Raw genomic sequence first — 22,575 nt, forward strand, 5'->3', positions numbered from 1 at the left:
GAGACGGGGGCGGGCTGGAGCCCAGCGGGGCGGACAGCGCCCGGCCGCCACCCTCCGCTGAGGAGGGCTCTCCCTGCCCCGGGGAGCCGCCACCGGGGCTGGGGGCGCCGCCGCCCGGCCCCGCCTGACAGGACCGGGCGCAGCCAACCCCGCCGCGGCGCGTGCGTGACGACGCCCGCCTCGCGCCGGCCGCCCCGATCACGTGGCCGCGCCGGGATGACGTCACTGGCCGCGCCGGCCGGCAATGCAGGAAGTAAAGAGCGGCGTCGCGGGTGAGCGGTCCGCGCGCGTGCCGGTGGCGCTGGGGGTGGCTCGCCCGCCCTCCTCCCTACTCGCCCGCCCTCAGCCCCCTGCCGCCGTCGCCTTCCCTTCCCGCGCCCCTCCAGGCCGGCGTGTCCCGGTGCCCTGGGCTCCTGGGGCCGGCTCCCCGCGGGCTCCGGGGTGGGAGCGCCTCGGGGCGGGCGGGCGCCGGGGCTGCGGTCACGGACGGCAGGCGGGGGCCGGCTGGTGCGGGGCGACCGGCCCCGGCCCGGCGTGAGGAGCCGGAGGCGGCGGCGGGCCCGGAGGCGGGGGGTTGAGGAGCAGGCTGGCTCCAGCAGGGAGGGGTGGCCTTTTTGTGACCGTAATGTTGCTGGAAATAGGGAAAGCTCACCCCGTCCCGAAAATAGGCTTGGTAAGGGACATCAGCCAAGAGGCAGCTTCTCTGAAAATGTAGCGGTGGGCAGTAGCGATTTCTGTTGTCGCCTAGGCATAGAGGAGGTCTTCAAAATACTCAGCTCTGGACCACAGAATAAAAAGGTTTGTTAAAAAGATGTAGATTTTAGGGGATTATGTGAATTTGGTTTAAAACTTCTAGCTTCACGATAGTTTTAAGTGCTGTTAAACTGCTAATCATACTTACATAAATTATACTTACTTAAATTATGTCTGTAGTTTAAATTATGTCATACTACAGATTAATTATGTCTGTCAAGGGAAAGACATATTAAAAGTCTTGGTGTGTTTTTCACTTAATATATTCCTCCGTTAGATCAGCTTTAAATGCCTGCATATTTAAGAACAAGTGCTAGAACTTAGACTAGTGATAGTGCATTTTATATATATATATATATATATATAATCCTTGCTGCTTGCACTTGTTAAATTTCCTACTGGTCACAGAACGTAGGTGTGTCTAACATACCCATAAATCTTTTCACTTCAAGCATATGTTTCAACTGGGCCCTTTTAAAACTTAGGGTCTGTTCCACATTTAAAGTTTTGGGTTTTTTTTTCCTTTATTCTCCTAGTAACATTACTATTAGAGGTTGTACATGAATTTCTGTATGTAAGTTCTACAAAATGTATACATTTAATCTCTTTTCAGTATTCTAAAATTTGTTGCACAGATTTACCTTTACTTACCGCTCTTGCATTAAGAAAGCATGTAAGTGTATATTTACATCCAAGGACATTAAAGAATATTTTCTGAAGTGTCAATAAATCAGAGGTGTTTGTATGTGCTTCTCTGTTTGCATGTGGATACAATAGTGAAGCCTGTTATTTTTATTCCTTCAGTTTTACAGTAACTCTTCAGGTACAGTAATAGTGAAAATAAGTAGAATATTAAAATTCATGCCTAGTGGAAGCTTTTATGCTGATATTTTCAGTGTGTTACTGAGATACTGGTAGGTAGCTGGCTTCTTGGTCATTTAAAATATTTGACAATACATTTTAGTGTTGGGTATGTCCTGTACTTCTGGAGGGGAGAAGCAAAATGGAAACTTTACCTGTTTGAAAAGTTGAAAAAAGACTTGAAAAAAATTCAAAATGAGTGAACTTTTATTTACAATAGAGCTTGTCTGGCAAGGAAAGTAACAACTTTATATCACTTCTTGTTGTTTTGGGGGTTTTTTTAAGTGTTAAATAATACCTTCCCAAGCTTCTGAAAAAAAGGCAATGGGAGATTTAATGGATTAATGTGTATTAGGCAGCTATTGGACCTTTGAATAAAGTTTTATTATGGAAGGCTTAGCATCAAGTACTGTGTAATCTGACTTGTTGCTAGCATCTATATGACAAAAAATTGTTTGCCTGTTTTATGATAAGCTTTCTGTGACAGTTGCAAAACAGCTTTATAAGGCTTAAGGCCTATGTAGTAGTAAAAGTTAAATGTTTTCTAATTCATGTTACTACTTCTGTATCTTACACGCAGAAAAATAATTTTATAAAAATGGTCAGAAAATTCCGTGCAGTTCTGCTGTTTATAGTTATAGTACTTGCAGAGTTTCAAGAAACTAACTGATCTTTTTTCATGTTAATTAAAAGAGATTTGAGAGGTTTTTCAAGTAAGCTATCAAAGTTAACACTACCACAAATTCCAGCTGCTGTCAAAAATAAAATTTAAAAAAAAAAATGATGGGGGGAGGTGACAAAATGGCATATTTGCAGTATGCCTGTTGAAGGAAGACATCATGACAGAACTGAAATGTTTAGCTTTCACCATGAAAAATATGGAAAACCTTAAACCTACACCCAAAAAATCTCATTGCACAATTTATCAGTGAGTAAAGAAGGCATTTATGGTAGAAGGAAATAAACTGTATAAACTGAATGTAGAAGACATAGCTGGATTACACTGAAGACTTGGTTTAAGGAACTGTTGTGTAAGGAAAAGCATAACTATGTCTTTCAGAGAAGAGCTTGCTATTTGGCAGTTATTAAGAAATTAAACCCACCTCTCATTCACTTCCTCCTGTTCCGAAAAGCATCAAAGAAAAGCATGTAAGCTCTGTTTGTTGCACAAGTGATTTCATGGGACAATAAACCTGGAACTGTTCGATTCAGACCAAGCTACAGTACAGTGAAACTGTAGTACATCAGTTTAGATTGGTGTCAGCTAATAGAGCTATGCTGGGAACACTGAGCATCCTATATTTAAAATCCTACCATTGATCCATGTGTGAAGGTCACAGGTATTGTGAAGGCAATCAGATGGGATTATGTTGTACAAACTAAATGAATTAATATTAAAAAAATTAGTTGAAGGAATAATTTCAAGATCATTTGAATTCAGATCGTTGATTTGGTAAGCGTTGTGAACAAAACCTGAACCGGTGGATGTTGATCTCCCTTCTGGGATTAGAAAACAACAGTTACTAACTTGGTAGATGGGTGTGTTGTGGTAAATAGGTATGAGCATATGTTCGTATCTTTGTGAGGAGTTTTAAAACTAATATTTTTAAATCTTACTTTTAATATATAACAAATCCTTGTTTTGCAACATTTATGCTTACTTAGCTAGACAGTCAAACTGGAATGCCTAATAGGAGGACCTTCCCTCCCCCAGATGTATATTTGAATACTCTGTAGTGGACTGTGTCTTTGAAACTTGCATCTTAATATGTGTAGGTATAGACGTGAAGAGGAATACTAACAGTAAGTACAAGAGATTCTTGGGGGCAGTGTTTTTATTTGATGGGTTTGCAAGAAAATAAGCAGATTGAGCTGAATCACCTTACAGTGAGTTGAATGCTGCTGCTAAATATGAGCAAGGGGACTTATGCCTAGTTGAAGTAGAGGCTTATGATAGCCCAGTTTAGATGTTTTACTCCTCATTCTGGGATAGAAAAAGATCTAAAATTCTGAAATTTGTAAATGTTGTGAACTGAAGACTCCGTGTTTCTAGGAATATCGCTCAGCCAATACGGAATAGTGGTTTGGGTTACAAAAAAAAGTTCTTCCTGTATGCAGACCTTTAGAAGAGAACTGTAGGAAAACAATCTAGACTTGTACATCACATTGACTTTCTAATGGCTAGTGCAACTGGCAAGGAAGTTCTAGGTTTTGTTTCCAGCTTTGCCCTTCACTGGCTGCAAGACTGGTTTTAGTTTCCCTTTCCTAGCTTTACTTGTTAATTTGTAAATGCTTTATGAGTGTTCAACTCTCACCACAGGCTGCAAGTGAAGACCTAGCTAAATGAAATGTTAGTTTGAATTTTAAATGCCATCAGAAAAATAGTACTAACAGGCTTTTAGACGGATATCTTAACAGAAGGAATGCAGATGCAGGGTTTAGCATTTTTTTATTTTTATGTGTGGCAGCACAATACAAGATATAACTCAGAAGTACATAGTTCAGGTGTAGTATCCTAAGTGATAGGAGAAATTGAATGTCTGTCAGGAAATCAGGTTCTTTTAGGTAGCATGGCCAAACAGAACATATACTTGCCTTCCATTATTTTACATAAAAGAAATCGGAAGGACTTTGCTTCACGAGTAGTATGGTCAGTTGAGTATGTACTTATCAGGAATATCTGCTTTTACAGAATTCTGTTTAACAGCGATCATTAACAAAAATCATGGCAACTGCCAGTGGTGAGGTGCACCATCCTGTAGATCCTGGAATCTTAAAGCTGCAGTTTGCTCCCTTCAGTAGTGCCTTGGATGCAGGATTCTGGCATGAACTAACCCAGAGGAAACTCAATGAGTACCGACTGGATGAGACCCCAAAAGTTATCAAAGGATACTACTACAATGGTAGGTAGAAACTGGACATCTTGCTTAGTAGTTTGGATTTTTCCTGTCATTCCTCTATTTGTGTAACATGTTTTAGGTTTTTTGCTGAAATATTAGAAAACATGACTGGGTGAGCTGTGAATTCTGATGTGTCTGTGGGTAATTTATAACTTAGATTAACAAAATGAGGGAAATTAGTCTATTAAAAGAAGCATGTTGCTGCTTTTTGTCCAGGTGATCCTTTGGGTTTGCCAGCTCGCTTGACACTGGAGTTTAGTGCCTTTGATATGTAAGTATGTACTGTGGTTTACCTTAGTTTGTGAAGACACTTTCCTTGCATAACAGTAATGCTGTGATATATAATATTACTTGAGCAAATTCTACATGAAAATAAATACACATTTTCATGAACTTTAGAACAGTGGAGAGACTGCTTTGAGTTGCAAACATTAACTCCCTGTCTTTGAAGTAGTATATTCATCTGAAGGGCCAAGTTTAAAATATGCTGGTAAGTCTCACATCCACTCACTGTTTGTATGTATGTTTATATAAAATACCAATTTTTTACATTTTTTCAGCTCTTCTGCGTAAGGAAGGATATTTCAGTCATCTGACTTCTGGTCAAATTTTTACCAAGATCTTTATTGAGGATTCACCATGACAATTAGGATCTCGAAACAGTTTTTACAATCCCTAGTTGTTACATTTTAATATGTTCCAAGGTATTTAACCTGTATGACTGGAGTTTTGTACTTTTGTCTTTGCCCTCAAGTGAAAAGTAAACCAAAGGTGCTCAGTGTACACAGCAAAAATGAGATGAGAAATATTTTTTCCACATGGTTTTAATTTCCAGCAAATGCCTAAGTTACTATGACTAACATAGGAACAGATGTTTTCGTAGTTATTGTCTTGTTTGTTTTAAACTCATGGATTATAAAGTTGTATCTGCCTTGCTTGCTTATGATGTTAGGAGCCTAGTGAGGCTCTGTGCATTTTGAGATAATTTCTTAGGAGACACTATTCCATTAATTTTTATGTAAGGACTTTTAGGTACGATACTGAAAGCATATGCAGTAAAGTGTAATTGGAAGAAAGCTGTGGAATTGGGAACAGAAATTTCAGATTAGGAAAAAAATTGATGGCATCATAATATTTGAGCTCTCAAATGTTATGACAAAAATTATGAAAGGTCCGTTTATGTAATGTTTAATTATTCCTTCTACTGTAACAATTTTTTGTATTTCTGTTTCTGTACTTGAGGTAGTCAGTTTACATGATCATGAAAAGTTCCCTTCTAGCTTTAAACATTTTTGGAAACTGCATCACTTGTATTTATTATGTAATAAACATTTGCCATATTTGAGTTTTAGCAGAATGATGTTAAAAGAGTCAATGAAATCAATCAGATCTATAAATTGAGGGAATATTTTAGATGTTTTACTGAATTTACATTTGGAAAGGGGGGAAAATATGTACCCTGTTTGCAAACAGTAGCTTCTTCAGCTGATAATGTTACAGGCTATAAAAGCTATTCAATCTTTTGTCTGGTTTAGACTTCCTTTAGGATGTTTTTTAAACATAAAATATTAACTGAGTAACTCTTTATGCGAATGAAATACTGACATCTAAAGTTCAGTCCTAATCATTTTTTCTTAGTGCAAATCACATTTGTCATGGATAGTTTATATTTGAACCAAACTTTTAAATCTTCAGTCTGTGATTTAATGTCACATTGCTTATAGATAAATATAGATGCCTGATACATTTTTGAAGTCATAATATATATGTGGATTTGCACAGGTTCTTGTACCAATCCATGTACCATAAAGCATTATGATCATAAAATGTTTTTGTTAGAACTGTTGTTAACTTTTGTTACTATGCCTCATCATTTGACAGTTTCAGTGCAGCCTTGCACCGCAGGATAGCTACTGCTACTCCCACTGATCATGTTAAAGGCATTAGTATCCAATTCCCACAGATTTCTTTCTCTTATTCAGGAATGCTTCAATACCAGCACGTTGCTGTCCTGCTTTTGGAACGTTGTATAATACCAACACTCTCGAGACTTTCAAATCCTGTGATAAGAAATCACTTCTGGAAAAAGAAGCAAATGAGGTATGACTAAAAATCAAGTCAACTGACAGAAAGAATTTGGAAATAACCAGTGAAGTGCTTCACAGTCTCTGCCCCAGATATTGGACATACTGTCCATACTCACCCATGTAGTAGCCTCAGGATTTAACTTATTCTGGAAGTAACCATTTGATGTTTGCTTTTTACTGTTCTTTACATGAGTAGAGAGTAGCTAATTATAGTTGGAGGACTTCATTTGGTGTTCTACTAGGCTACATTTTAAGCTTAACAGTGCTGTTAGAGCTACCAGTGACTTGAATTCTGTAGAGCACATTTTTACAGTTTGTCTTGACACCCAGAAACCAGCGCCTGGTTTAAACTTTAGTTTGTTGCAATACATCTGTGTGACAAAGTTATGGCTAAGCTCCAGAACAGCAAGAAGGCTGAGATAAAACAAGAAAAAGATGGCTGTCAAAGGAAGGGGCTAGTCAGAATGCTTTATTTCTCTTATTTTTTTTATTCTTTTTAAGACAAAGATCAAACAGGTCTGCCTCATACAAGTATTATAGCTTCTTCTCTCACCAACATGCAGTGTACTGCCTTTTTCCAAGTCTCCATTTTTTTGGTGAAATTTCTTAGTAGCTTATTCACATATCTGTAGATCCCATGAATGAAAAAAATAAGAGTACAACAAAAGGCTATATTAATATCACAGTATGTTCCATATTGTGCTAGTGTTATTTGTTCCCATACATGAAGAACTGTTCCTGATGTTTGTTTTGTTTTGTTGGATGCTCCATGCTTGATCCATGAACTAATGCTCCTCTTGTTCCCCAGCTTCCATCATTTTTTGTGTTGGAGAGTGCATGTCTGTGTCTTACCTTTAGAATCCTTTTAGTGTAGATAATAGCGTGGATGAGATCAGTTAGGAAAAGATCGCAGTGTATTCCTGGGAATTTTAATTTCAGTATTTTAAAGGTACCTGGAAGAATTAAAGATTTCTGCAGCTGTTCTCATGCTACCTTGATGCTTTGTTTCTCTGCCCTTTCTCTTCTTTCTTGTCCCCACAATCAATGACAGATATGGGAATCAATAAAATCTGGAGCTGCTCTTGAAAACCCTATGCTCTTGAACAGGTTCCTGCTGCTGACATTCGCAGTGAGTAATGATAATATGTCTCATCCTTAGAGCATTGTAGAGGAAATGTAGTTTCTTTTACGAGAAATGCTGTATTAGTATTAGCATATTAATGTTATCAGGATCATTCTCAGACATCTTAAAATGTCTGAAAGCATTTTAAAAAACCTAATAAGGTATTCTCATGTACAGATATAAAATATTTTAGGAAGTATTGTTTAAAAAAATGCTGATGCCATCTCATATTTTTTTCAACAAATGTATAAGATTATCTGACATGCTTATTAGTAAAAGTGGAGCATCTGTTTCATGTTTAGCAAATAGAAAGTTTTAATAAATAATGCTCCATCTCACAAAATCTGTCTGTTTAAATCTTAAATAAAACATATACAGAGAAGGGAAGTCTTCTACTATTTTTTATTTTCTAAAATTATGACACAGTGCCTTGTGAAGTAAGAACAACTATGGTTAGTATGGTTAGTATCATCAACCATCAATTATGACTAGTACTCCAAACCATAATTTATTCTGATTTATATCTTTATTATCTAATTTCACAATTTTTTTTTTTCTAGGATTTAAAAAAGTATCATTTTTATTACTGGTTTTGCTACCCTGCACTCTGCTTCCCTGATGGAATACATATAATTCAGAAACCAGTGTGTCTTGGTGACAGATTCCCACTAAATCAGGTATTAAAAATACTAAATATTATGAAGTCTATAGCACACAGCAGTTTTGTGGGCTGTGAAACTTAAACTTTTTGTTAGTGCATACTGAATTAGTTTGAGAATCTAATTTCTTCTAAAATCTTTTATTTCCATATGGATTTTTTGTTTACTTCTTTTTTCATTATTGTATAAAATTTCTCAGCTTAACATCACTTCACTTTATTCATTTAGATGCAGGTGTGTTTAACAATTCTTGAAGAGGCAGTTATGTTATTTTTAATTTTTGTATACAGCTTATTGAATATATGGCTATATTCTTGAAATTAATTATATTTTCAAGAAACGTTTTTAAAGGGGTATTCCCTGGAAGAACTAAGTCATTAGCAATTACAAAAGTGTTAATAAAAGACATGATTGGACAAGAAGAACTGGATAGGGAAGTCTGGGTTTTTTTTAGGAGAAAAGTTAACAATTTTTTGTAGTTTCTTTCATATTACAGTGCGAAAGGATGAAAAAAATCAACTTCCCCACATGTACTTTTTTGCTTTGACAGAAGTTAAGGTTTTAGACTAGATATCAGGAAGCATTTCTTTGCAGAAGGGGCTGTTGGGCATTGGAATGGGCTGCCCAGGGCAGGGGGGGAGTCCCCATCCCTGGAGGGGTTGAAGAGTCGGGTTGACCCAGCGCTGAGGGATCTGGGGGAGTTGGGAACTGTTAACGTTGGGTTGATGATTGGACTGGATGATCTTCAAGGTCTTTTCCAACCTAGATGATTCTGTGAATAATCAATGAGAAACTGTTTTATCTCAGGGAAAAATGCTTAGTTCCCTTCTTCTCAGAAGACCCTTATTAGTTCTGTAGTAATAAATACCATACTAATACTAGTCCTGATCCAAAGACAGAGTTTCAGCTAAACACTGAAAATACATATAACAAAATAAATTGAATAGGTCTCTGTTCTTTTGCTAAGAACAGAGGGACAGATTTACATTCTTATAAAGCTACTGTGACTATCAGAATGAGTTTTTTATCTTGTTTTAATTTCTACTGGTAGATCAGTTTGTGGCAAAAATAATAATGTTCCTGTTTAAATTTGCATCAGCAAATGCTCTTTTCGCACTCGAATTTTTTATCTCAGCTGTTGTGGTCATAATGGACTTTCAATATTCTGAATACACTGTATTTTAAGTTTGAATGAGCTTGCTTCTCCAGATGCTTAAACACTTTCTGTGGTTCTGTATAAGATTATTAAAACTGTTGGTTACAGTCATCTTTTTTGCTTTTAGATACAAGCACTTCAGAAAGCATATGATGAACTTTGCCAGAAAGAGGGAGTTACAGCCTTGCCTTATTTTTTAATCAAGTATCATGACAATTCTGTTGAGATATCTCTGCTGAAAAAGTGGGATGGTTTCTTCCAAGACCAAGGGGGAAAGGTAAGGAGAATTTTGTGTCTTTTTATAACCTACAGATGTTTAATTTAGAAATGGTTTGAAAAATGTCTGTAATACTGAGCTGGGCACAATGGTTGACCAATGGATAGACTGGGTAAATAGCTGAAGACTAGCAGCTTGAATTGATTTTTTTTTTGTGTTGAGTTAAGTGTCTCTAGTTCTTACGCAGAAGCCCAGTTATATCAGAGTAATGGTGAGCTTGAAAACAAAGTTCTTCATGCTCTGTCTCCCTCATTATCAAAACAGAAACAATGTAAATTTATGAGTCAGCATAAGGTTTAAAGTTTTCCAACCACTTTTCTTACAATGCTATAATAATACGAAACACTTCTTTTATTGTTTGTGTACTAAAAATTGATACTCATATTTTGTGTATTTGTTGGTTGTGGTAACAGTGATCAGGGAATACTATACAGGAGTTTTCAATTCAGCATGTATTTTGCCACATGTATATGTTACAACATGAGAGCTTTGGACACAAATAGCTGGGAATCTGTAAATGAAGAATGTTCAAGGTAATGCTTCGTAATTTTGGAAGATAGATGCGTTGTGCACCAGAAGAGGCTGGGATATTTTTTCTGCTAAATGCAGAGAACATGCATGACATTTGGGTGAAGTGAGAACTGTCCATTGCTTCCAGTTAGGGAAGAATTACAATGATACATGGAGCAGATGTCATCACAGCAAGAGCTGACTGGCTTGGTTGGCTTGTGTTTATGTATATTGAATTCTGGTTTGGATCATGTTGCTCAGCTAACTTTGCTAGGCCTCTCTGAATGCTTTACTGTCTTTACTTTTTGTGAACTTCAAACTTTTTTTTCATCTTGAATGTCATTGAAGTGTTAGGAAACAATATGCAGAGTTATGGTGAAGGGCTAATAAGTGCAATAAGTGCTAATAAGTTTTTTAAGGAGGTATTGTCACACCTCATAAAAGTAATTCGGTTCTGTTTTATAATACTTGATCTTCAGGGTTTTTTTTTTTTGCTTTTCCAAATTTGGTTTTCTGAAATTAAGACCTAGGTCTGTAGTTCTTTGCAAAATAAGAATGTGAAGGCTGAGGTTTTAACTCGTAGTATAACTACAGTAATGGGTCACAGGTAAGAGTTTACTTACTTATATAGGGACATTGTCAATACGAGAGAAATCTGTAATCATCTGCAATATATTTCTTCATTAACATACACTTAGAGGGAAGTGCCAAAATTTTAGATCTGTTGGATAACGTTTATTGCATCAATACTGCCTATAGAATTTGTTTGTATTTCAGAGAGCCAACTGAACTTGCTCCCCTGGAAGAAAATATGGTTTTGCTGTTGCTGAGTTAGTTTTCTGCTAGTTTACGAAATGGAATCAGTTTACTAAGGGGTCTTATGCCTGCTTGAGTGAGCAGTTGCAAAGCAGCAGCAGTAGTATATGGTTGGGAGGAGGGGTGGGGAGTGTGCCCCTGTTTCTCCTATCTGCATCCATTAGATTGGTTCATTTGCATTGCAGACTGCTCTAGGGACACCTCACTGATGTACCAGAGTGCAGACCAGGCACTCTAAGCCCATCTGTAGGCAAAGAAACAGGAGGGGAGGGCTCTGTAGATGTGAGAGACACAGGTATCACTAGCGATGTCTGAGTTTGGGTGTTCAGCATATCTGAAGGTAAGCCATGGCATCTTCCTAATCTCTGGATGTGTTTTGGTTCTGCATCAACTGTGAAGTAAGCTCCTAATTTAGATGCCTCAGCTATGAGCATGGTATTACACTGATTCAACATGATCCCATCTTGAAGGTTGGCTTTATAAGTGATTTTTATGCTGGTTTTGCTTTGACTTGACATCCTGCTGGCCTGTCCTCTTTACTTTTTTCATCATCCCAAAATCAATACAGATTTTTGTTTTGAGAGCAAAGCTTCTGTTGCTGGGCTTCTGCCATAATGGTGTGTTTAAGGAAGATGAAAGTACTGTAGTGAAAAGTATATGTCCATAAGTTTAACTGAACACATCTCAAAGCTGTGGCAAACGCTTGACTGAAATCTGGTGTGACCATGTATTAAACATTTGTAAAAGAGTAAAATGTGTGTGTAGGCCTTCTCTGCTCAGAAATTTCATGTTAAAAATGTCAGGTAACTGAATATCAGCATGGGTAGATGACCTTTCATTTAGAGCAATTTTATTTGCAGGTGACAGTTGGAGTTTATGATCCATGTAATTTATCCCACTATCCAGGATGGCCACTGAGAAATTTCCTGATACTGGCAGCCCACAAATGGTATCTACTTTTTTCTTTCCTACAAAGGTTATTTATTGGTTGATAGCAAACTAGGCATTTTCCCCTCCATGGCACTTTACTCATATCACACACCTGAGATTTAACTTTTAACCTTGACATGACTCACCTTCAGTGATACTGATTTTGCATATTACTCTGTTTTTTACTTCTGTCAGTCACAAGTTCCTATTATTCCTAATCTTCACATGCATGCATGTACCTGGAAATATGTGCTTCAGAACTTGCCAATACCCTGTAGGTATTGCAAATCTTGTTTAAAGTATTCTATGATTTTATGTAATTAATTACTGCCAAGTAATAGTAGACCTAAGTTTTGAAAATCAGACACTCTGGTTTCCTTGTAGTGTACCTTATTTAATTTTTGGAGACAGAAGTTGGGAAGACAGGACACTCTGGTGTTTGAAAAAATGTGTCATTTAAAGTATCAAATAAATTTGGATTGCTGTAACAAAAATGTAATTAAGTGGTGTTTTCATAGTTTCCACTTTTGCCTTTTATTACAAAGCACACAGCAGGGAGATGATATACCTCAGTTAGGTATGGCATTTTCTGGGCTGCTAGCTCAACTGTACCGTAGAAGGATGTGCAAGTGCCCAGAGAGCTTTACACATTCTGAGATACATAAGTTTTTAGGCACTAAAGTTCTAATTGTTTTATTTGGGTATTTGATTCATAAGGAGGAAAAATGATACTATATTGAGAACTCAGAGGATTTTGCTTGTGCCATGGCAAAGTACATCATGTCACCTGATGTGAGCTCTTAGGGTTTCCCTGCTTTTTATTCCTCTAAATATGCAGTTTGTCCAGCAGCACTGTATAAATAACAGAGGACAGGCTGACAGTGTCATTTATTTAGAGCCATTTCACAGCAAACTAGTCATTTTCACATACTAAGCAATTGCTTTTATTTATGTCTCATAAGAATAACAGTGTTCCAGTATTAAGAGAAAAAGCCTCAGAATCTGCAAGAGACTAAACGTGTGTGCAATAGTATTTAAATGAAGTCTCTTTCCTGTTAATGAGGTTGTATGTCTCTCTGGATTTATCTTTTTTCAAATGGCAGGGGCAGCATTCTCCAGTCAGTTGAAGTGCTCTGCTTCAGAGATAGGACCATGCAAGGGGTGAGAGACATAACACACAGCATTATCTTTGAAATAAAACTTCCGGAGAGAGCTCTTGGCCCAGGTAATACGTTTAAAAATAAAATTTCTTTACCCTTTTTTTTTTTTTTTCCCTGCCTCAATCACGGTGAAGATAGAAAAAATAAATTAATACTACTAAATCATTGCATATGCTAAGTTATTGCAAATGGATTCTAAATTGTTTGAATTTCTGTTAAATGTCCATAAAGGAAATGGTTCATTCTTCAAAAAAGAAAGAAGAGAACATACTCTGTTTTAATTTTTTCCTTGTTAAATTGTATTTCTAATTTTAAAAAGAAGAAAAGTCCTCTTGGTGTCATATAAAATACAAAAACTAGACAATTAGCAATTAGTCTCTTTTTTTCTTGTTAAATTTATATGTGGTCCCTCAGCTAGAAAAAATGCATATGCTAATGAATTTATGTGATGCAAACTTTCTGTATATTTCTAAAATGGTAAAGCCTACTAGAGAGTGGGATTGATTCTTTAATCCCATAGTGAGGTAGGCAGATGTATTTTAAAGCCATAAATTTAAAACATTAGAACATAATCTCAGACTCTGTGTGGACAGGACAGTATCACAAAATTTATCTAGCTCATCCAAGAAGTTCTGAATGCTTTACATACCATCGTTGTGAATTGTTTAATTATATAATTAGGATATATAATTCTCTATTGAACTTTACAGGTGGGGTCTAGGGAACACAGAGATGTTTGAACTTGGCAAAATTTACCGACTTCTGAATATAGCAGTCTGACATTAAAGATCCAGAGGCTCAATGAGGAATGATGCCATCCCTCTGTCCTCAATTTGAAGCAAGCTGAACAGACAAAAGCAGCACATTGAACCTGAGAGTAAAGCACTTCTCCAAGAAGCAATACTTTCAGTTGATGTAAACCAGCAAAATTTGTATCGCAACATATACTAGCTTGTTAAGATACAGGTTATTTACTTACAGGTTTAGAATTTGTTGTTTTTTTCCGACAAGGTTAAAGCCAACAAAATTTTTTTCTTCTACCCTCTGATACTAAGGCTTTCATTCTTTTCTTCCTTTTTCCTTCCTTTGCTTTTTGAAATGTCAAACAGATTGTCCAAAAGCTGTTGGATGGGAGAAAAACCAAAAGGGAGGCATAGGTCCAAGGATGGTGAATCTCAGTGAATGCATGGATCCAAAAAGGTTTGTTTATTACCTTTTAAATTTCTATAGTTTTCTTTACTTGGGCTTAAGCCATAACAAGTTGAAATCTGAAATGCAAGGACTGTCTGTCTCTGTTGGGTGAGAATATACAGTAACACATATACTGTATATTGTTTGGACACTCCTGTTGGAGGTAAGGACTGTAATAGAGCAGAGTGCACTGTATGCAGCAGAAATGTTTGCAATTTTTGACTCTAGCTTAAAATTCCAAACACATTATATTTAACGCTGAGTGGAATGTAGACCATAGTGTAACAGGCCTGTGGTTTTCACTGAATTCAGTAACCTGCAGGTTGTTAAATATAATGAAAATAAGCATGCAGAAAAGTTCAGCCTTTTGAAATTGTTAAGAGTGTGACAGGAGAGAGCTCAGGAAACCTAAACTTAGTAATTTTTATCATTCTGCAGATAATGTATGGGCAATGGATTGAAAACAGTCTAGTTACACAGTCTGTTGGCTCATCTGCTTTCACTGACTACATGTGTGTTCTTGAATTTGAAACACTGTAGGAGCATGTTGATCTAATGATTTAGGTTAACATATTTTACCTATCAAGCTAAGCCATTTTTGCCTTGCAATTGTGGCCATTCACAGTATGTTCATAGACATTAGAGAAGGTTCATTTGAGGGCTCTTAATTCTTGAAATAAATGTAACTTGACCTTTTGTGTGTATACGCACTTCTGTTAATTCCCAGAGAGACTGTTGGTAATATGCCAACCTTGGCAATTGTGATCTTAAATCCTTGTTGGACAAATAATTTACTGGATACTGCAGAAGTTACGTTCATGATGTATAAGGGATTAAAGTGTCAGGAATCTGAGAACTGTCATGACCTAACTTGATGAGAGTTTTTCACACCCTGTGTTCTGATGAATTAAAACATCTGACACTAGGTTGAGCATGGATTTCCTACCTCATTTTCCTGCTAAAACTTCCACAAAGAATTGGTGACATTTTTTAGGGGTAAAACGTGTTATTTCATGTTAAGGACAGATGTAACTGGATACAAGAAGCAAGTTAATTTAAAAGAGAAAAATTTATGGACAAATGATCTGTGTCTTACCACTCAGCTTAATAGGAATCTTGGCTGAGACACTATTTTTATTTTCACACATCGATTTTGTTACTAAAATTTTAATCTTGGATTGTTACCTTTTTCAGAAGCCCTTAGAGACTTGTTCCAAATCATAAGGAAGTATGTGGCTTTAGTGGATTTTTTACAGCAAGCTCAGAGTGGCTAGCTGTACCTTTTCTGCATATCCTAGTTTGAGAACACTTCCCTAGCAAAATGTGATGGTTAATAACCATCTTGTCAAGTGTCTACAAACTATTTTTTTTAAACTTCCACTTTGCTATCTATCTATCTACTCTTGTTTCAGTAGTGATTTGCTCTTCTGTTTTTAAGCAGTGCAGTCACAGCTTTTATAAGAATGTTGATTAATGGTGTTTGGCCAACACATTAGTTACAAGAGGAGGTTCCAAGGAAATAGAATATCAGGAACAGTATGTGTATTTATATAGAATGACTTTTGGCACCTTCTGTTTCCTTGTTTTTCCTGTGTGTCTGATTGGCGGAAAGATTAGAAATTTACAGTTAGGACCCTTCAGAACATACTTCACATGTCACAAGCAAACAGACAGCATAAACAAAGTTTCTTCTGATCTCCTTGCTATGCACTTTCTTATTAGGTGGAAGTATGCTTGGGGGACTTTGTTTTTCATATTACCTATATGTTAAATTGTTGAATTCTTTCTCTCCTTTAAAAAAAAACTGTATTGAACTTTTTCAGTTGAAATAGAAGTAATCACTTTGAAGACATGCAAGAACATTCAGAAGTATGTTGTTATTTATTTCATAATATAGGTTAGCAGAATCATCAGTGGATCTTAATTTGAAGTTGATGTGCTGGCGGTTGGTGCCTACTCTTGATCTGGAAAAAATTGTGTCTGCCAAGTGTCTGCTGTTAGGAGCTGGTACACTGGGTTGTAGTGTTGCAAGGACCTTGATGGTAAGTCCTGAGTTAGTCTTTAAAATAATCTGCTGTTTCTCGTAAATTCTATATGATTATTTATTTTTGAGTGGCTGCCATGGCACGTAAGAGAAAAGTTTTATTCCTCTGTGTTAAAGTACACATAATCTGTATTAGTTGATACTATAAATTGCAGGGAAGAGGTAAGACCTGTAGCCAGTAGAAATAACTTGAAGTTCTGCTAATAGTAGATAGTAAGAGAACCTTAGCAAAGTAGTAATTTGTTTTGAATTTACATAAAGAAAGATTGAACAAGAAATTCTGGAATGAATTAACAAGCTAATAGGATCAAATTCACAGTGAAGTACTTGAAGTAAGTTACTGTACTGATACTTACTTTCAGGGATGTTTACCACATTCCACTGAATTCAGTAGGGTTTAGAGGGGTTACTGTTCAATCTGAACAGACCAAATTTTCTATTCCCTTATTTCAGTGCAAGTACAACGTTGTTGCTGTGAATAACTTCAAAAAGCTTTTGTAGCTTGATCTTTCTAGAAAAATTGGACAAAACTCCTCTTGAGTTTCTGGCATTACTCAAAAGTATATGTCTAAGCCCATTGTACTTACCCTTATTTAAATTACTTTCTTGTTTAGGGTTGGGGAGTCAGGAAGATTACATTTGTGGACAATGCAAAGATCTCCTACTCCAACCCAGTACGACAGCCACTGTATGAGTTTGAAGACTGTCTTAGTGGGGGGAAGCCTAAGGCACTTGCAGCAGCAGACAGGCTACAGAAAATCTTCCCAGGAGTGGTAAGATCATTATTTAATATGTGTTAATATCTTCCTTGGAAGAGAAACCGACGACTTGAAAAAGTTCTAGTAATTAAGCATTATTATGAGTGGGGAAAAAAACCCAGGTCTTACGGTGGTTATTGACAAATTTGTAAGCATTTTATTTGAAATACTCCATACCTGTTAAACTTTATTGAGACAATAAATATTTGTAATAATATAATATAGTTAAGAATCATCTGATTCCGTTTGTAGCATACTGATGAAGTAAATTTTTTTTCTGTCCTAGTATGTCATAATGAACTTCCAGTAGTGGCTGCTTTTAATACTGTGTTTTTCCACTCTGCTCTTAAATGTGAGCTTAGACACATTAGTTATCTATTATGGGAGCAGAAGGTCTTGAAGGCAGTAATCAATGTATTGTTGAAATTTCCTATTATGTTTTACACCCAAAATTTGCAATCTTATTTGTGTTGATTTTCTACATTAGAGGCAAATAACTTAATCTTTAACTTCCAGAAAAGGGAAGTGCTTTGTAGCAGCCTGGAGAAGATAACAGTGTTGGCCTTTTGGGGAGCCTGGTGGTAGTAACTTACTATTAAAATGCAGTAGTTGAAAGAGAACAAAGGCAAGAATGAACTTCTATGTTGTTTAAGAGGCTTTATCATGAAAGACTCACCAATGGCAGGCTTTGTCCTCTTTGACTCCAGGGATGTGAATCATATGAACATTATTCAGTTTGCATGTTCAATCAAACACATCTAATTTTCAATGCTGAAGTAAACTAGATTTAAGGGGAAAAAAAAAAAAAAACCTTACAAATATTTGCAGTTCTCTTAGTTTCAGTCTTCCTTTGGGGGAAGAATTGATATGGCCTGTAATTTTAGAATAGACATGCTCTCAGCTTGCTCTATCAATGAACAAAATTTTTTAATACTCATTTGGCATGTGCTAGAAGTCACTCAGCTGTTTATAGGTTGTTTTTTTTTTTTTTAATTGAGACTGTCTTAGATTTGTAGCTGTAGTTACCAGAGCTTAGCTGGCAAACAGTATCTTAACTGCTTAGTGTAATAAGAATGAGTTATGTATACTTACTATGCAATTCTGTATTTAAAATGCCACTGATTATGTTACTAGTCATAATATTATTGAGTGATGAACAGTGGAATGCAGATTGTTATGTTGTTGATGATCAGTGTTGTGAACAAGCTTTACAGAAGATAATTTCCAAACATTTTTAGGTTCATTTAGTTTGACCCAAGGATTGCTTTGTGCTTCTGTTTTCATCTGAGTTGATCCTATTATTGTTATTGTTCATGAAATCAGTTTTGATACTAAGTAGTAATTAAATTAATATTTGAATATTAAACAATGTTTCCCAGAATTTAAAAATGCTAAACATTTCACTTTCAGAACTTTTGGTAAGCAAACCAGAAGACACTCTCTGAAAGTTCATAGAATTCTATTTAACTTTGCTGCACTGTAGTGCTACTGTTACTTGGTGATATTCATTTAGTTATAGAAATATTAACTAGTAGAACAAGTACAGAAAAGAAAGCATCTGTGTGGTGTCATACAGAGCACCACCATGATGCTAATTAGGATTTGTGTCACATGATTTGTCACTTTTTAAACTTGAGAAAATTAAAGCAGGAATATTAAGAAGGAATGAGTAGTTTAATTAGAAGAAATAAAAGCTTCTTTGTGGAATCCTGAATGGTACAGTTTTGCATGTAGAGATAAAGATCAAAAGTAAGTGTATGAGTTTTCTTGGTAGAAATAATCAAGAAAGCAAAAGACTGGGCTATCTTGAGATTATGATGAGGCTTTAAAAAAAAAAAAAGTTAAATATAACCTGGAGAGGAGGAGCTTCCAGTAATAAGGGGGAACCAATAATAATGCTTTACTGAGCCTGTATCAATGAGCATTAGGAGATTTGGTGTACATAAGAAAAAACTACTTTTCCTGTTCAGTAATAGCATATACAACATGCAACCCGTACTGTATGTAGGGAATTTCTCCTCTACCATATGCCTCAAATGTTCTGCATCTACCACTGCTTTCTTAGCACACTATCCCTATCAGTGTTACTCATTCTCTCTTGTTTCCTTGTGCCATGGATGGGCCACATCTGATTAGCCTTCAGTGGGACTCAGACCTAGTTTCATAGCTTTGTGGCACAATGAGGAGAAAGCAGTTGCACAGATCCTCTGTACCCTTATGTTGGAATGTTTCTAATATATGTTTTTGTCGCACTCATTCCCACAGTAGAATTTGTGAAGAGGTAGCATGTTTGACCATCAGTAAATACACAGAGAAACAACATGGTAGCATTAGCAAGAATTAACACAGCTTAACAGTAAAAACCCTGGTTCAAACAGTTAATATCATGCTGACAGCATGTGAGAGTGGTGAGGTTTAAGCAGCAGGCCAAACACATGGACTAACAGTAAGTCTTTAATTAGCCAGGGTGAAGTCTTGGTGCTTTGGGACAGTTTGGACAGTGAGGCTACTGCAGCTGGAGATTTTTATAACCGAGCTGAGTTTGCTGGACTTCTCAAAATGGAGCTGCATCTGTTACTGCAGACAGCTCTGTTGCTTGTCATCAAACTTCATATTTATCAGTCTAAATGTCTTTGAATAAAAAGATTAGTTTTCCTGGATTTTGAGCCTACTTGTTTCTGTCGTACTGAAGGAGTAGCCAAAGCTGTCTCTTGCTGTTTGGAAACCCACAGTCTTTTAAGCCCATGGAATCCAAGCAGTAATGTTGGTTCTGAGGGCAATTCTGAAAACTTGGTTTTATATTTCTGTGCATTTCACTTGCAGTCTAATTTACTTTCTCTGATTTCAGCATGAGTGATATTTTGCACACAGTATGCAGTTTCTCCTGGTTGACTGTGAAATGCTTGACTGCTCTATGTGAATTCTTTTTTGTTTTTTCAATTTTACATTCTTTCTAGTTGGAAGAGTAACCATCTCATCATTGCAAATGAAACAAGAAGGAATGCTTTGGCAAGGAGCTTTGATTTGTTTCATTCCACTTCTAAGATTATCATTAGCTGTAGCTTAGAGTTTTATAATAAAAAGAAGGGAGGACTTGAAAACAGCAGAATTTACGGATTTACAGCCTTTCATTACAAGTAGGTAATGCACAGAGTCATTCATATAGCTGCTGTTGAATTAGACTTTATTGGTTCTCTTATACAATCATTTCTTGAAGTCTTCAGGCATGGATCTCCAGTGTATCCAGCATTTTATCATCCTTTGTACTACACTGCATGGGGGGCCACTTTATGTAGTTATTTCCAATAGTACAATTTAATGATGACAACATCACATTTCTTAATTTTCTGTGTACCTACCCACATCACACTGCTGTTCAGGTTTCATATACTGAGCACAGATATCTTCAAAGTGATCCAAGCCATGGGTTAACAAAAAATGCAGAAAGTTCATAGAAATGTGAATAAAAATGAGAGAGAAGGTTATGGTAGCACCACAAATTGCAATATTCTGATATCTGTTTGCTTTTTGAAAAAACAAAACAAAAGCACCGGAGCCTCAAGCACAGCTTTGGTCAGCTGTCAGTGAAAGTGTTGAAAAGTGCATTATATTTTATGATTTTGCACATGCCAACATACAGTCCCTTTTTTAAATAAGTATGGGACTAATATGGGGTGGTAACTAAGTATCATTTTGTTTTGGATAATTTGGGGGCATTTTAAATCTTTTGTTAGTATGAAGATTTTGGTCTTAAAATCTAAGCCTTTTTGTGAGCAGTCAAGCAAAGTTCTTTTTGTAATTTATAGATTCCGTGAGATTTTGGAATTCTGTGGAATGAATGACATCTATCTTTGTGGATATATGCACATTTACTTCTCCTTAAAATAATATGCATATGCCATCACAAGGTACACTTGCTCTTTTTGCCAGCATTTGGCTGCAAGTATACCTCAGCCACTTTTGCTAGTGACTGGTGTCTTTTTTCAAGGGACAGTTATTCAAATAAAATTAAAGCTATTGAAGCTGCTAGACTTGTATATATTCCTACAGCTACAAGCACTGGATAGAGGGGTTTTTTGAATTCTGGTAAGATTTGAATATTTTTTAAACTTCATTACCATACTTCCATGCAGCTGGTGTTCAGCTTATTTGTTTACTTGTTCTTTTTTTTTTTTTTTTTTTAAATAAAAAACAACTTCCTAAGTCACCAGTAATGTCAGTTATACTTACCTAATAAATCAGCACTTGTATACAATACAGGGGCATGACAAATTTTCCATAAATACATTACTCGTATACAGCATGGATTAAGTTTTATGTTCCTGCCACAGCTTTTTGGAGGAGATAAGGACAGTGAAGGTAAAACCTCCTCCAGTAATTACCCAGTGTCTGTACTGGTGATGCAGAGCTGTCCTCTCTGGGAAACAGTGGAGCTGCCCTGTTAAATAGCATACTGGATCACTGTGGACTCTACATTTTTCCCCTTGGAGGTGGGGGATGGGGAGGAAGAAGGGGAAGAAAAAAAAAGGTGCATGCTTTAGTATGGTTAATGCAGATATTACTCAAATTCATTTCCCCAAGCTGCTATATGTGTCTTGTTTCTTTTTATCTTCAGGGATATTTATGATGTTTAGAATGTATACTTCACCCTTCTGGTTATTTGGCTCACCTGGATTTATGAGTTGTGCATGTAATTGTTCTATACAAAAGTATGTTCCACCAACCTTCCTTTCCTCTCTTCCCATGTAATTTTATGTTTGGTTCATCTAGCTTTTAAATTTTGGCTTTTAAATTGTTAGTTGCTTACAGCACAGTGACAAGCAAGGAGACTTTGGCAAGGCCTATACTTCTGTAACATATATGAAGGATCCATTATTCTCCTATAGCAGATGGCTGACAGATTGTGTTAACATATTTCCAAATGCGTGAGTTAATTGTTTGCGTTGTATATGCATTGTGTATATGCTTATTTGGCTCTTTAGCCATTTTCTGCTCAATGTGCCTTGCCCAAATAGGGAGTTTTCTGCAATAGGAGCAACCTCTTTCAGCATCTGCATAGTGCAAGCCCCCAGACATCCAAGTGCTGGAGTAACAAGTCTCAGAAGTTATTTTCTTCTATATGAAGTTCACATATGGCTGGTTGAATTACGTGAAAATCATTCAAGACTATCATTCTTCTTTATAAAGAATTTAAAACAAAGAGGAGACTGTGTGATACTTTGCATCTGTCTTACTGTAATTGAAACAATATTCGGTATCAGAAATATAAACTACATCCTGTTAACATTGTGTGTGAAGTGGCTGGAAAGATCCTCCCGGACAAAAGTTTTATAGAAGTTGAACAGCATGA

The 22,575-nt window shown here is 36.6% G+C and overlaps 1 protein-coding gene across 2 annotated transcripts in view; it reads left to right on the forward strand.

Annotated features, from left to right (window-relative positions):
- Window positions 1-234: 234 nt before the first annotated feature.
- ATG7 (autophagy related 7) overlaps window positions 235-22,575 on the forward strand; it is a 110,521-nt gene continuing 88,180 nt past the window's right edge. The window contains exons 1-12 of one of the 2 annotated variants that reach the window (XM_074914255.1): window positions 235-272; window positions 4,307-4,517; window positions 4,731-4,785; window positions 6,497-6,614; window positions 7,653-7,730; window positions 8,285-8,401; window positions 9,667-9,816; window positions 12,003-12,091; window positions 13,176-13,297; window positions 14,342-14,432; window positions 16,321-16,465; window positions 17,082-17,240. In XM_074914255.1, coding sequence (XP_074770356.1) covers window positions 4,340-4,517; window positions 4,731-4,785; window positions 6,497-6,614; window positions 7,653-7,730; window positions 8,285-8,401; window positions 9,667-9,816; window positions 12,003-12,091; window positions 13,176-13,297; window positions 14,342-14,432; window positions 16,321-16,465; window positions 17,082-17,240 — 1,302 coding nt within the window. In that variant the 5' untranslated portion in view covers window positions 235-272; window positions 4,307-4,339. Of the gene's footprint in view, window positions 273-318; window positions 799-4,306; window positions 4,518-4,730; window positions 4,786-6,496; window positions 6,615-7,652; window positions 7,731-8,284; window positions 8,402-9,666; window positions 9,817-12,002; window positions 12,092-13,175; window positions 13,298-14,341; window positions 14,433-16,320; window positions 16,466-17,081; window positions 17,241-22,575 lie in introns of those variants that run through there. The other variant, XM_074914254.1, reaches the window with a different exon arrangement.

The sequence above is a fragment of the Athene noctua genome, chromosome 10 (genome assembly GCF_965140245.1).
Source record: "Athene noctua chromosome 10, bAthNoc1.hap1.1, whole genome shotgun sequence".
Lineage (NCBI taxonomy): Eukaryota > Metazoa > Chordata > Aves > Strigiformes > Strigidae > Athene > Athene noctua.